Raw genomic sequence first — 14457 nt, forward strand, 5'->3', positions numbered from 1 at the left:
GTTACTGGACGGGCCACGCCGCGGACGCCAGAGCAGTGCAGCAGGGGGCAGGGTGTCTCAGAGACCTTAGGTCAAGCCTTCAGTGAAGGACACAAGGAGCAGTCAAAGCTTGATGTAGACTGAGCCCAAAGGTGCAGGAAGTGGTCAGAGTTACCCATGTCCACCCTAATATACATAGAATGAGCAGTGGGGGCCAGAAGTGGCCAAGGTGAAATCTCCATGGAAAAGCATCTGGAAGTCTTGGGCAGGACAGAGGCAAGGAGGAAGGGAAGGTATGGAGGGAAAGCGTATAGGGGAGAGAATGTGCAGGGGGAGGGCAGCAAGGGTGAGGGCATGAGGGATAGGGCTGTAGAGGGGAGAGACGAGCAGGTTGTAGCCTGGAAAGGGCTGGTCCCAGGCTCAAGCTGCTTTGTTGGGAGGGGGGACCTGACTTCATCTGCAGGGTAGCAGCAGGGACCTGGGGGTCAGACAGGGGCCTGGGGGCCATGAGGCTGTGGTATTCATGAAGCCCACCAAGGCTGAATCGAGACCTGGAGTCAATGCTCGAAATAACCTAAAGACCAGCTGAATCAACCTCCTCACTTAATGAATGAGAAAAGGAAGTCCCAGACATGGAAATTTTTTCCAAAGCCCATCCAGTAAGTGTGGAGAAGTTAGGACTAGAATCCAGCTCTCAGCCCCTCACTAAGCTGTGAGCTCTCACCGAGGACCCTGCAGGCTGAAGGACACAGAGCCTGGGGAAGGTCCACCTGTGTGCCTGTGTTACAGCCCCATTATAATACCTGGTTTGATACGGACAAGTTAGAAGGGACAAACTTCCCCGAGGGACGACAGCAGGATGGCTGCAGAGAAGGGAGACACAGACTCACTCTTGGTCTTGGGCACCAGGAAGGAAGACACGCTTACACGGTTGCTTAATTGTTTCAAACACGGCTGAGGAAACCATACCCTTTTCTTTCAATGGCAGCCTCCAGAATCACCGTCTGGAACCAGAACGGCCCCATAGCATGCCCTAGCAGGAAGCTCTGTGATTCCCCAAGGAGAAGACCCCACTACCCACCACCCCACATCCCAACCTCTGGCCTTGGTTGGCAGTGAGGAGGATAGATGGCATTGGGGCAGCGATCGATGGAACCAGAAATGGCCCGCCCGTGTCAGGACCGCCACAGCTCAGCCCTAGCCTGTCCTGAGCTGGGACTAGCCTGGGGCCATGGGCCACGATGGTTTTCTGATATGAGGAAACCCACTGCGATGCACAGGGGCAGACTCCCTTCTGTTTCAAAGCCTGTCCAGCTGCTCACGCCCACCAGCTGCTGGTCGTATTCTCCACCTCCCCCATTTTACTGACATCTTGACTCGACGCTCTGCGGTCACAGACAAGGGCTCTACAGAACGTCACAGGGAACAGAGCAGTGCTCATCTTCGTGCTTCCTCAGGTATTCATGCATTCGCGCACTCCTGCACTTACTCCTTCAACGAATGTTCATCCAGCGCCTCTGCAGCCGGGCCTTGCTCTGACCTAGGACCGCAGAATTGACTCACGCAGCGTCCCTGCCCCGAGGAGCCCTGGCAAGCAGAGGAGGCAGGCCTGCCAGTCAGCAGCACGGGTGGAGCAGACATGACAAGCCATCTGCCGGCAGTCAGGCTGTCTTTGGCACACACCATGCCTCATTGTTAATGTTTTTATTTTTCTTTAAAATTAGTTGACAAATTTTATAAGCAGGAGCCTTTGCATAAAAATTCATATTTTCTGGGCCTTCAGGAGATGTGACAACACCTGGTCCACTTCCCCACCACAGCCTGAGGCTGAGTACTGCTGCTCCTTCAAGGTAAAAACAATCCCATGTGCCACAGTCTCCACCACTCCCTAGTGTCCCCACCTGGAGGCCCCATGTGAATTGCCACAAGTTGCCCTACTGATGGTGCTGTTGTTCCCAAGCCCAGCAGCTTCCCCAGGATGCTCCAGTGCCTTCTTCCTGCAAGCTCCTGTCCGGGGTCCTTGGTCCAGAGTGAAACATGCTTTGGCAGAGCCAGCAGAGGGCACTGTGGGGGCGCATGGGAGAGGCACCCCAGGCACCGCTGGGGCACCTAGAATAGAGATTCCCTAACAGCCTGAGCTTCCTCCACTGCTGCAAACAACGGAGGGCAGACCTCGTCCTGCACTGTTCATTCCATCGTGGGTGATTTACTCAGTCATTCAAGCACACATTCAACAAGGGTTTATTGAATATTTGCTGTGTGTTTGGCACTGTGCCAGGCCCTGTCCTTAGCTCCCGGGAGTTTAAGATGTGATTAGGAATGCAAGATATAAGATTATGTCCCCTCCATGTATTATGACTCATTCATCAAGTCCCCCAACATCTAGCACTACTGTCTGCACATAGTAGGTGTCCAACCAATATTTGTATTAATGAGTGAGGCAGTAACTAGTAAGAAGGCCTCTTATTTACTGAGCTCTTCCACCTTCACACCTACGGTCTCAATTCTCAAGATAGGTTGTTATTTTCCTGTTTTAATGACAAAGAAGTGAGGCCCAGAGAGGTTAAGTAAACTGCGTAAGGTCACACAGCCAGTCTGAGCCATCTCAGCAGTGCAAGGCAGGGCATGCTCAGGGCCAATGTGCAGCACACACGGGGGCTGCCTGGGGCTTTCAGAAGGGCGAGCAGTGAAAAGGGGCTGGAAGTGAGAGAAGGGTCCATGAAGATGGGACAGAGGAGCTGGTAGAGGAGGAAGAGGACATCTTCCCAGATAGCGGGGAGGCTGGACAGAGCAACAGCTTCAAGGACAGCACCCATTGTGAAGTCCTCCATACAGGCTTCCTGGGTCAAGGGGTGGCGAGGCTGCCACGACTGGACATGATCCTTCAGCAAATGTGAGGTCCCCCATCTGCCAAGCCCTGGACTGTGTGCTCAGGAGGGTAGGAACATGAAGAACTTCCCTCGAGGATCTACAGGCAATTGTCAGACAAAAGCAAAACAGGTACACAACCCAGGAGAGAAAGTGTTGAGGCCAGAAGTGGTGTGGGAGCAATGTTGGGGGAAGAAGAGCTGTTTCCAATCGGGAAGATCAGAGCAGGCTCCTGGATGAGGTGGCATTTGAACCGAGCCATGAGGCCTCAGTAGGACTGCATCCTGTCATGGGTAAAGGGCACTCGGGTGAGAGCACCAAAGACAAAGGCCTGGGGTGCATGTGGCAGGTGGGCCCCCTATGACTCCAGGGGAGGAGCTGGAAGGGAATAGGAAGAGAGGGTAAGGGGCAGGGCAGGTGTTTCTGGGGAGCTTTGTATGCTGTGCTAAGCAGCTCAGCTTTCTTCCCCGGGCAAGGGAGGTTTGTAGCCAGGGAGGGACAGGTCTTGCCCAAAGAGAAGCTACATAAAAATGTTTGTCTTGTAGGCTGTAGGTTTCTAAAGGCTTGGCTCTAGAAACGCATTCACCCTGAGGATCTCTCACTCAGACTGCAAGAGGGAGGTGTGATCGAAATCACCCTTAACCAAGAACCAGGATGTCTGGGCCCAGTTCCTGCTGTGTCACCAAGCAGGCCCCTCTCTGGCATCGGTTTCCTCATCTATAATACAAGGGGGTGGGGCACTTCCGACAACCCTCCTAACACCAACTCACGCCCTGTGAGTCTAAGAACCGCATGCCAAGACCTCAACCTCCAAGGACTGCTTATCACAGAGCCAGGCAGACACAGGAAGGCTCAGCCAGCCTTGCTGGGCTGCATGCGTGGGGGAGGCAGAACCAGCAGCCACTGACTGACCCAACCTCAATGGGAGCAGGGGAGAGTGAGAGCTGCCAAGGGAGAGGCAGCTGGCTTGCTCAGGTGGGGCAGGGGATTGGGATGGAGAGGAAGTAAGCTACCCAGCCAGCTTCCTCCCAAACCAGCTCCAGGCCCAGGGCTGGGCATTTCACAAAAAGGCCAAAAGAGCTTTGTGAACATTTCCTGTCCCGCCCCAGCCCCTTTCCTGGCACTGACAGTCCAGCTCAGGGTTACCACACTGCTCACCTGTGAAGCAATCTTCCCACGAGAGCTGAGTATCTGGCCAGGAGCTGCCTATAAATGTTGGACGCACACAGCGCTGTCAAATCCCTCTGTGTGGCTCCTTGACTTGGGTAAGTGAGCTCTCAGCTTCCCCCCCACACACACCCCGACTCCTTCTTCACCTCCCCGCCACGACAGGCCTCCTCCAAGTTCTCCTCCTGGAAGCCCTCTTCGATTGACCCACCCACTTGAAAGTTCCCTCACATTTTCTTGGACCGTATTCCGTGGGGGCCTCTTGTCCTCAAATGCCCACTCTTCAGCGTTCTCCAGATACTCTAAAACCACCCCTACCCTATGTGGGGCAGTATCTTCTCTCAGACCAGCTGCGAGCTTCTTTTCCTTCCGTGTTTCTCCTGCTGTTCCTGCGTGCGGCCTGTGGGAGGTGTCAGGGGAGCCCAGCAGCCTTTTCTTCTAAACACCTGAACCCTGGCTTGTCACTCCTCAGAGTGCAGGAAGATGGCGGACCAGTTGTCGCAGCTGGAATGCAGCATCGAGACCATCATCAACATCTTCCACCAGTACTCTGTGCGGCTGGGGCACCCGGACACACTCAACCAGAAAGAACTGAAACAGCTCGTGAAAAAGGAACTGCCAAACTTCCTCAAGGTAGGCAGAGGCTCCTGGCAGGCCTGGAGCAGCCTGGGGCGTCCGGGCTAAGGCTGGGGCATGGGGGTACACTCTGCAGGGGCCAAGGAGGAAATTCCAACTCCCTCAGCCCAGCCTGCAGAGGCACCGGGCGCCCCGTCACTAGAGCTGCTCCAACTTAAAGAGCAGACTGACTGGCGGTGTATGCTGGTGCAGGACCCTGTCCCGGACAGGGGTGCCTAGTGGCAAACAGGGACCCACTGTTGGCACACGCAGCAAAAAGACGTTGGCCAGCAAAGAGCACAGATAAATCCAATGCCCGTTAGTGCCCCAAAGGACATAAGAGAGAGCGCTGTGGATGATTTGGGCGGGGTGGGGGGAGCTGACTAGTTGGGTGGACAAGAAGGCCCCCTCCAAGGAGGCGACTTTTGAGTTGACACCTGAATCAAGGAGGGAAGCAACAGAGGACAACCCTTGGCAGAAGCGGAGAAGACGCTAACCCTCAGCCGGGTCTCAGAGTGCAAGAGCTGAGGGGCTCCCTAACCCTGAGGGTCCAGAGTAGGAAACGCATCCACCGCGTGTGGCAAAGCAGCCTGACGATCAGTGGCGCGCACAGAGCACTCAGTAACATGATTAGTTTACTTCCCTGATCTGCAAATGACTAGGCACTTCTAGGAAAAAAAAGGATTGGTTCCATCCGATCTTTTAGTTTTCTTTACAAGTCTGGGAACTTTGGGGAAACAGAGGCCTGGACTAAGAAAGGTGAGGTGTCTGAGTTCCGGTCTCAGTTCCATTCCTGGGGCAAATGGCAGCCCTCCCCAAGCCCCACACAGCTCAGGAGGCGATACAGGGGGGATGCTGACAGCTCCCCACAGGTGCGGACACTGGGAAGCAGGATGCTGGATCAGGACAGATAGAAGAGGGTACAGCCAAGAGCTAGTGGGGCGAGGTTCTCCTTGGTGTGCCTCCTACACCTGTCCCGCCACCCACCTCCCTTGTCCAGGAGGGGGAAGCTGAGACCCTGCTGAGCAGCTGTTGCAGAGTGAGTGCTCTGCCCGGGGAACCGGGAAAAGTGCAGAAAAGAAGGCTGTGTGGAGGTGCTGCAGGAGTGGGAAGGGCCTGGGGGCTGAGCTGGGCACCCACAGGGTCTGGGGAGGGGGCTCAGCTGAGCCTCCCCAGCCAGTGAGTGGAACCAACTGCAGACTGGATCCTCCACCTCCCGGCCTCCCCCCAGCATACTTCATCACACTTTGGGGTCAGTGGACAGCATACACTGCTCTCTGGCCCCACACAAGGTACAAACCATCTTGTTCTCCTCAGACACTTCCCCTCTATGTAGGTCGAAATGAGTGTCACTTATGAGTAACCTAGAGAGGGAAGGGAGAGGTGGGAAAAGGGGAGGGAGCAGGACAGACAGGTGGAGGGACTGGGACAAGGCTGGGCTCGTGTCCACCCTCCAGCTCCCAAGCCTTGTCAATTTGCACAGACTAGGTCCCCTTTTCTAAGACAGTTTCCTCAAGGAAGACACCCAAGGCTACCTGTTGAGCTTGTTATAAAGACCAAATGAGGTGACATTTCTGTACATACTACTTGCACGACTTCAAGGACGTCACTTGATCTCAGTTCCTCTTCTGTAAGATGGAGAGAATGGTAGTGCTCCGGTCCCGTGCAGAATAAATCGGCAAGTGTCTAGCACACGCTCAGCACCCTCTAGACTGTGGGCATCTGTCAGTGGTCATTTTTAACTTTTTAACTAAGGTCTAGGAGGCCAGGTTTCCCTGTGCCTTTGCCTGGGGTCATTGGCCGAGCTCCCTGTCCCCAGCGCTGGTCACGCCCAGCCCTAACTGCCCTGTCGCCCCCACCCACAGAAGCAGAAGAAGAATGACAATGCCATAAACAAGATCTTGGAGGACCTGGACACAAATGGAGACAAGCAGCTGAACTTCGAGGAGTTCTCCATCCTAGTGGGCAGGCTGACGGTAGCTTCGCACGAGGAGATGCACAAGAATGCCCCTGAAGGAGAAGGCCACAGCCACGGGCCAGGCTTTGGGGAGGGTGGCCAGGGCCACTGCCATAGCCACGGTGGCCATGGCCACGGCCACAGCCACTAATCAGGAGGCCAGGACACCCTGCCCCTGCCTAACTAGGGCCACAGAGAGGCCAAACTGCCTTAGCTAGGGACCTGGGGGGCTGGGGAGCAGGGGGCAAAATAAAGTCTTCCTCCAAGCCAGTGCGCTGTGTGCTTCTTCCACCACCCCCTTCCCAACCTATCCTTCCAGGGGCCTGGGTGGTACATGACCCTGCCCCTTCACTGCTCAACCCCTTCTTCTGGTAATAACAGAGTAAGAAGCCTCAATAGTGTGGGTCTGTCCTAAGCCCCTTGGGCTCACTTCCCTGACCAGTTCCTCACCTCTGACCTCAGGCCCCACCACTCAGGTCCCAGTCACCTCAGTCCAGCTCAGGACTATACTGCCCGTCAAATTGGCGCTCGTCACCACAGAAAGCAAAAGAGGGAGTATCCCTGCCCCTCGACATGCAGGCCACCCCCCACCCAGCGCTGACCCCACTTCACCCAGTGCTGTCCACAATCTTCCACAACCATCTGTCGTCTCCTAAAAGACCTCATTCCTCTGGAAGTTGTCCAGAGGTGCGCGTAGATGGGCCGTGGTTAAGGAGGGATGCTGGATCGGGTGTGTTTGCCCATCAGTTGAGTTCTGAATCCACGGGAGCAAATCGGTGTCTCTTCACAGATGGGCACTGGGGCAGGTGCGGGCACGGATGAAGGTTGGGGAGTCTGACCCATGCGCACTCAGTCCCAGCAGGATGGAGAGAGAGAAGAGCCCTGCCTGCTGGTTGGAAGAATGAGCTCCAATCATGTCCCTGCAGCTATATGGCTCAAGCACTACCATGAGGAGGCTGGACTTTGGGTCCAGAACTCCCTGCACAAATGAAGAATGTGAGACAGAGTGGAGAAGGAACCAGTCCAAGGCCATAAGTGGTGAAGTGGCTCAGTCAGTTAAGCGTCTGCCTTCGGCGCAGGTCATGATCCCAGGGTCCTGGGATCGATCCCCAAGTCAGGCTCCCTGCTCAGCGGGGAGTCTGCTTCTCCCTCTGCCTCTGCCCTCCACCTGTTCATTCTTGCTCTCTCCCTTTCTCTCTCAGAAAGAGAGCCCTCAAGTGGGAGAGGCAACATACAGAGAAGGAAAGGGAGAAGCCGTCCCAGGACCCTGGGATCATGACCCGAGCCAAAGGAAGATGCTTAAGTAACTGAGTCACCCGGGGCCCCAATAAATAAAATCTTAAAAAATAATAATAATAAGGCAGAGACGAAAGGGCCTCAAATCCCATCTTCTCCATGGGCTGGATGTCCTGGCTCCTTCCCCACTGCTGAGTGGGAAGAAGGAATAAGTCAGGTTTCCACTGTCCCACACTGGCTGACTACAGCCGGTCCCAGGCTGTCTGCAGGCAGACTGTGCAGGCCTCTGCTCCAAGGGTCCAGGGGCCTCTGCTGTGGGTACAGGGATTTGATGGCTCCCACTTGAGGGCATAAGGGTGTTTCCAGGAACTGCTCCAGGCTGTGAGCTTGGGGAGTAGGGTTTAGAAGCCCCCAGTCCCTTCCCTGCCTGACTTAGGGAGCTGACAGCTGGGGAGACTCACCTTCTGATAGACCTTCTCCCCGACCTTCATGACCAGGGAGGAGTCACCTTCTGAATGCAGCTTGGTAAGACAAAGAGAACTAGCCTGGGAGTTGGGCGGCCTGGGGATGCTCTGGGCAGCCCCACCCCTCTGCCCACCCTCCCTTTTCACAATGTGCCACAAATATGTCTGTGGCTCTGCCTCCCCACTGGACTGTGCACTCCACGGGGGCCAAGTCTGCAGCGTCTGCTTACCTCTGCTTTATCCCCAGCACGCAGAGTAGTGGCCGATACATGGCAGCTTCTCAACGAATACTGACCGTACAGATGTCCTAAAATTTCCCACATGCTCCCTTCTCATGGATGGTGTGGAGAAGAGGGAGGAGGCGGAGGGGTTAAAACCGGTGGATGGGAAGCTTCTGGATATCCTGAGTCTCAATCTGGAAGGCAGGGGGCAACAAGGTGTTGGGACTCTGAAGCCCCACCCCCACTTCACTCAGTCAGACCAGCCTGCATCTGCTGCACTCTAGAACCTTCCCTCTGAAAAAGAGGATTTGTCTTGAAAATAGTTAGAAAATTGTCTATTAAACCCAACGTGCCCCACCCCCATGCTTGGTTGATGCTCCCAGGCGCCCCCAACAGGTGGTGGCCTGGCCTGGACTCCTTCAGGAAAGAGTTTCCTAATGTGGCGCTGACACTTAGAAGGTTCTTCGCCACACCAAGTCAGAATCTGCCCCCTTGTGCCTGCCGGGCATTAATCCTGTTTCCCCCACCCCACATCTCTGGGGACACGGAGGAAATCTAACCCCTTCCATCCATGCAGCCACCCATCCACTTCTTCAAAGCATTTTCCCTAAATGACCGTCCAGGCTTTCCCCAGCCTCCGCACCTTTGCACCAGGAATGCTCTCACCACCCTGGACTCTAGCAAGTCTCTTAGGACCTGTAGAGGCCCAGAGCTTCCGTCACTGCCATCATGAAGACGTCCCTGACCACCATCTTCTGCAAACATGCCCCTCCAGGCCCGTGGAACTCTCTGACACTTCAACCACTGCACTTCTAACACAGACTTGGAAGCCCTTATCAAGTCCGATGATGGCCCTGAAGGCAGAAATTATGACTGATTTGTGTCAAATCCCCAGGTGCCAGAATGAAGCATTACAGATGAGCAAGTGAAAGTCGGGTGGTCCTAGGATCCTGGGAAGCTGGAGGGGTTGCTGAAGAGGGTGGAGCAGCTGCGGGGCAAGATGGCAGGGGACAGAGCTTAGATGCCAAGAGTTCTCCCTTTTGCCTTCTCTCGGCTAGCTCAGTCTAGGAGTAGGAGGTAGTTCTAGACTCCAGGGGAAGGTCTGACAGCAAGCCACTTTTGCAGAGCCCTGTGGGATTTTAGGAGAGTTGGTGAAGGTGATTCAGCCTCTTTTATCACATTAGCCCCTTCCATTCCAAAAAACTGGTCCTGTAAATAATCCTAAAAGTTGTATGGGACCACAAAAGACCCTGAAGAGCCAAAGTCATCTTGACAAAGAACAAAGCTGCAGGTATCACAATCCCAGATTGTAGACTATACTACAAAGCTGTAGTAATCCAAACAGTATGGTACTGGCAAAAAAAAGACACATAGATCAATGGAACAGACTGGCGATCCCCAAAATAAACCCATGATTATATGGTCAATTAATCTTCTACAAAGGAGGCAAAAATATACAATGGGAAAAGGACAACCTCTTCAATAAATGGCTCTGGGAAAACTGGACAGCTGCATGCAGAAGAATGAAACTGGACCACTTTCTAACACCATACACAGAAATAAACACAAAACGGATTAAAGACCTAAATGTGAGACCCAAAACCATAAAATTCCTAAAACATAGGCAGTAAACTCTTAGACATCAGCCTTAGCAATATTTTTCTGGATATATCTCCCCAGGCGAGGGAAACAAAAGCAAAGATAAACTATTGGGACGACATCATACTAAGAAGGTTTTGCACAGAAACAATCAGCAAAACAAAGGCAACCTACTAAATGGTAGAAGATATTTGCAAATGGCATATCTGATTACTATGGCGGGATTAATATCCAAAATACGTTAAATAACTCATACACTCAACACCAAAAAAACAAGTAAATGTTAAAGTAGGCCAAGAACCTGAATAGACATTTTTCCAAAGAAGACATACGAATGGCCAACAGACACATGAAAACATGCTCAGCATCAGGGAAATGCCGCTCAAAACCACCGTGAGGGACCACCTCACACCTGCCAGAATGGCTAAACTAAACAAGAGAAGAAACGACAAGTGTGGGTGAGGATGTGGAGAAAAAAGAACCCTCGTGCACTGTTGGTGGGAATGTGAATTGGTGCAGCCACTCTGGAAAACAGTATGGAGGTTCCTCACAATTAGAAATAGAGTTACCGTGATTCTATTTCTAGGTATTTATCTGAAGAATACAAAAACACTAATTTGAAAAGATACATGCACCCCTATGTTTATTGCGACATTATTTACAATAGACGCGGTATAGACACAACCTAAGTGTCCGTGCATAGATGAACGGCTGAGGAAGGGGTGGTGCGCCCACATATGGAACATCACTCAGCCATAGAGCAGAGTGAGATCTTCCCGTTTGTAACAACATGGATGGACCTAGAGCATATTACGCTAGGTGAAATAAGTCAGACAGAGAAAGACAAATACCATATGATTTCACATATACGTAGAATCTAAGAAAAATAAAACAAACAAATAAAACCCCCCAAAAAGCATTAAAGGACTTAAATACAGAGAACAAACTTGTGGTCACCAGTGGGGGCGGGTGAAGGGGAATAGGTAAAGGTGAAGGGGAATAGGTAAATTTGAATATAACAAATTTCCAGTTATAAAATAAATAAGTCACAGGGATAAAAAGTACGTAATAGGGAATATAGCCAATAATATGGTAACAGTGTTGCGCAAAGACTGATAGTAACTACACTTACCCTGACGAGCCCTTCCCCTGAAACTAATGTAATATTACACATCAACTATACTTCAACGAAAAATTAAAAACAAAAAAGATAGTCCTATTGAGTAGAGAGGAACTGGCTTCCTTCCTCAGTGTGAGGGTTCAGATTCCCACCCCACCTGAGAATCATCCCTCTGTGATTAAGGAGTCCTTCTGGGAAATAGGAACTTCTGGGGTTTCCCCTCCTCACAGGGGCTAAAGAACAGAGCCCATCATGAGATGACTACCTCGGGTTCCTGTAAGGAGGAGCTGCCACTCCTTCGCAGTAGAACTTGAACTTCTGGATGGCTTTCTGGGAGGGATGAGGAAGAGACGGTGGCTGGCCAGACACTTCACAGTGCTGTGAATGTGCTCTGGGGCTGGGGGACAGGGGATGCTGTAGAACTGGGGGGAGAGGTGAACTTTCTCGTCATTCACTTGTTTGTCCGTTCATTCATTCGTTCAACACACATTGATGGGGGGGCGCTGATAAAGAGGCCCCGCCTTGTCATGAAGAAGCCCAGGCCTGCAGGGCAAACAACATAGCTCCTCAAATGATTTTAATATGGAAAATGAAAGGCTAGAGAGAGTAAAGTTTGGTGGGACTTTGAGGTAGGAACATGACCCTTGAGCAGAGGCTGGAAGAGCAAATATTAGACCCACATCAAAACTGTGGGCATCCTCAGATAAACATGCAGATGCTCGGAATGAGGCCTGGAAGTGGGAGGATGTGGGGTCTGATCAGGAATGAGGAGCCCTGGGGGTGGGAGAGGAGAGGTGGGAGAGGCTCAGGTGGGCAGGCCAGCGTCTATGCTGGGAGCTTGCACTCTCAGCAGGAGAATAGAGGGCAGGAGCAGTGGGGGTTTTAGGGAGGGATGTAATTTAACCATACATATATTTTAAAGTCTCTCTATGATACTTTATGGGATGGATGTGGGGTGGGGATGAGCCAGCAGGCCCGGGCCAGTGAGGAGGCTGCCGGATAGTCCGGTGGGGGCTAAGAGAGCCCAAGATGGCACTTCTCAGAGAAGACGAGTCCAGCCAGGATCTCAACATATGCGTGTCCCATCTCAGCCAGGCAGGCCTGCCCCCCACACCCTACAGGATGAAGAGGGTGACTCTGCACTGTTTCCCAAGACCTCGACAGGAAGAGAAGCCTCAGCTTTCCCCAGCCCAGTGAGGCAATTTTACACAACCCTGACACAAACTCTGCTCTGAGGAAAACTCCAGAATCCAACCTCCACGCCCACCCATCCCCTCCCCAAAGTTGCTGTAGAAAAGCCCTGTGTCATGGATTTTGACATTCCAATTACCAAAGTGACAGCAGAGCTGAAACAGATGGTTGCTCAAGTTCTGGTGCTTCTTGGGGCCTGGGCATGGGCCTGGGACCGTTCCTCTACCCCAAGACTCCAGCTGGTTCCATGGCCTGATTGGGCCCCAAACCCTGTCTTCAAAGATCCCCTCACACACACAAGAGACAGGGAACATGAGCACCTGGGAGGGCCAGCTGATCTCTTCTGGTGAGCACCCCCATGTATTCCCATTTTTGCCCATGTACCCAGAATTGTCATGTGCAGATCAGAGAGACAGGGAACTGTTGCCAAGGCCTGAGGGAACAGCATGGGGCCCAGTTCCAGTCCACCTCTCCTCTCTTCCTTCTGCCTCCCGCCGTCCCTTCTCCAGGCTGCACACTCTTCCCTCCATCAGTCTACATTCTCTCTCTGAGTCTTCTCCTCTCATGCTGCTTCCTGCCCTCCTGGTCTCGGAGGTGGGGTGCAGTGCCAAGGAGCTGGGGTGTTTCTAGGAAGGGCATTGCCTTTGAGCAGTAACTCAGGGTCCTATCTAGCCAGGGGTGTCTCCTCCAAAGCAGAACATGGGCAGCTTCAGAAGCACCCGTTAATAGTGGAAGAAGAAAATCATGAGGGGAAATAGTAAGGGCTGAGGGTCTTGAGCCTGGAAAAGAGAAGCAAGGGGGTTCATAACAACTGCCTTCAAATATTGCTGAGGTCAGGGGAGAGAGAAGTCCACCCCATCACAAGACCTCTAACCCTCTGTGATGGGGCCCCCATCCTCCCTTCCACCACCACCACAAGCATCTCACTTTCTTCTTTGGACCAGCTGCTCATGTCCTCAGTTAGAAAACACTAACTCAATTCCACAAAACCAACATCCATTCAGAGCTGGAGGTTGAGGTGCAGCTGCATGTGGACACCACTCCGGGTGCTGGGCCAACAAAGAAGGCGAGTCCCTGCTCGCTTGAGTTTACATCTAGAGGAGAGTCAGACAGTAAACAAGCCAAGGAATAAAGAATTCATCGTTTCAGAGGTGCTGAGCGCCACAAAGAAAATCAAAGAGGAAGATGTGATGGAGTGCTGAGTGGGGCAGGGAAGCAGGCAGGGCCTCCCAGGGGAAACAGTGATGGAAATGAGGCCAGATAGCAAGCCTTGGAAAACTTCTGGTGGGTTTTAATCAGGTAAGTGACACAGTGTGATTGTATTTGGAGGCCATCTGGCTACTGTGTGGAGGAGGGTCGGGGACCAGAGTAGAAGCGTGGGGAGCAGCTAGGAAGCTGCGGCACCGAGCCTGGTCTTCACATCAAATACAGCGTTAGGTCCCTGCCCTCCAGGAGCCCTCAGCCTAATGGGGGCAACAAACACCCAAATAGATATTTTCAATATCATGGTGTGGGTCAAAGAAAAACTAAGGTGGGCGATAACCACAGGCATCCTGGGACCACAGAGGAGCCACCATCTGCCTGTCTTCTAGGGGTCAGTGAAGGTGGAGAGAGAGAGAAAGAAGGCCAAGGTAAGCACCTGCAGATTAATACCAAGGTGAGTTTTGAAAGTGCAAGAGTTGAGCTACTGTGTGCCCAGTGCTGTTAGCTAATCAGAGAAATCAGAGAAGCATAATCTAGTTTGCTTTCTTTTGACTTAGATGACTTTTTATATTGGCCAAGTAAAAATGTTGATTCCTAGTCATTTTTGCACTAGGCTCCTGGTAGCCATCCCATTGAATCCACATCCTTTCCTGATTTCCAAATTCCCAGTATGCACGTTGGCTTGGCTTGGCTTAGCTTGGCTTACAGTGTGCCAGCAGCCCGCCTGAGATGTCTTTCTGAAGGGCAAGGTGTTGCACGCACGACAGTGGTATTGGTGTCCCTTATCGAATAATAAGGTCTTTGCCCAGAGCACTCTGTCAGACTAATCCTGATGGG

At 52.6% G+C, this 14457-nt stretch overlaps 1 protein-coding gene across 1 annotated transcript; it reads left to right on the plus strand.

Moving 5' to 3' along the window:
* Positions 1-3956: 3956 nt before the first annotated feature.
* S100A9 (S100 calcium binding protein A9) lies at positions 3957-6856 on the plus strand. The gene is made up of 3 exons (XM_045783998.2): positions 3957-4112; positions 4487-4647; positions 6495-6856. Exons 2-3 carry the CDS (start codon positions 4498-4500, stop codon positions 6735-6737), a joined length of 393 nt encoding a protein of 130 aa, XP_045639954.1. The 5' UTR covers positions 3957-4112; positions 4487-4497; the 3' UTR covers positions 6738-6856.
* Positions 6857-14457: the final 7601 nt, after the last annotated feature.

The sequence above is a fragment of the Ursus americanus genome, chromosome 2, assembly GCF_024610735.1.
Source record: "Ursus americanus isolate L20-20 chromosome 2, mUrsAme1.1.p, whole genome shotgun sequence".
NCBI classification, from domain to species: Eukaryota; Metazoa; Chordata; class Mammalia; order Carnivora; family Ursidae; genus Ursus; species Ursus americanus.

Bases quoted from the DNA above. Each gene is read 5' to 3' on its own strand.
- S100A9 (XM_045783998.2), top strand. From the start codon at position 4,498: ATGGCGGACCAGTTGTCGCAGCTGGAATGCAGCATCGAGACCATCATC. The intron at 4,648-6,494 runs GTAGGCAGAGGC...CCCCACCCACAG, and splicing joins AACTGCCAAACTTCCTCAAG to AAGCAGAAGAAGAATGACAA.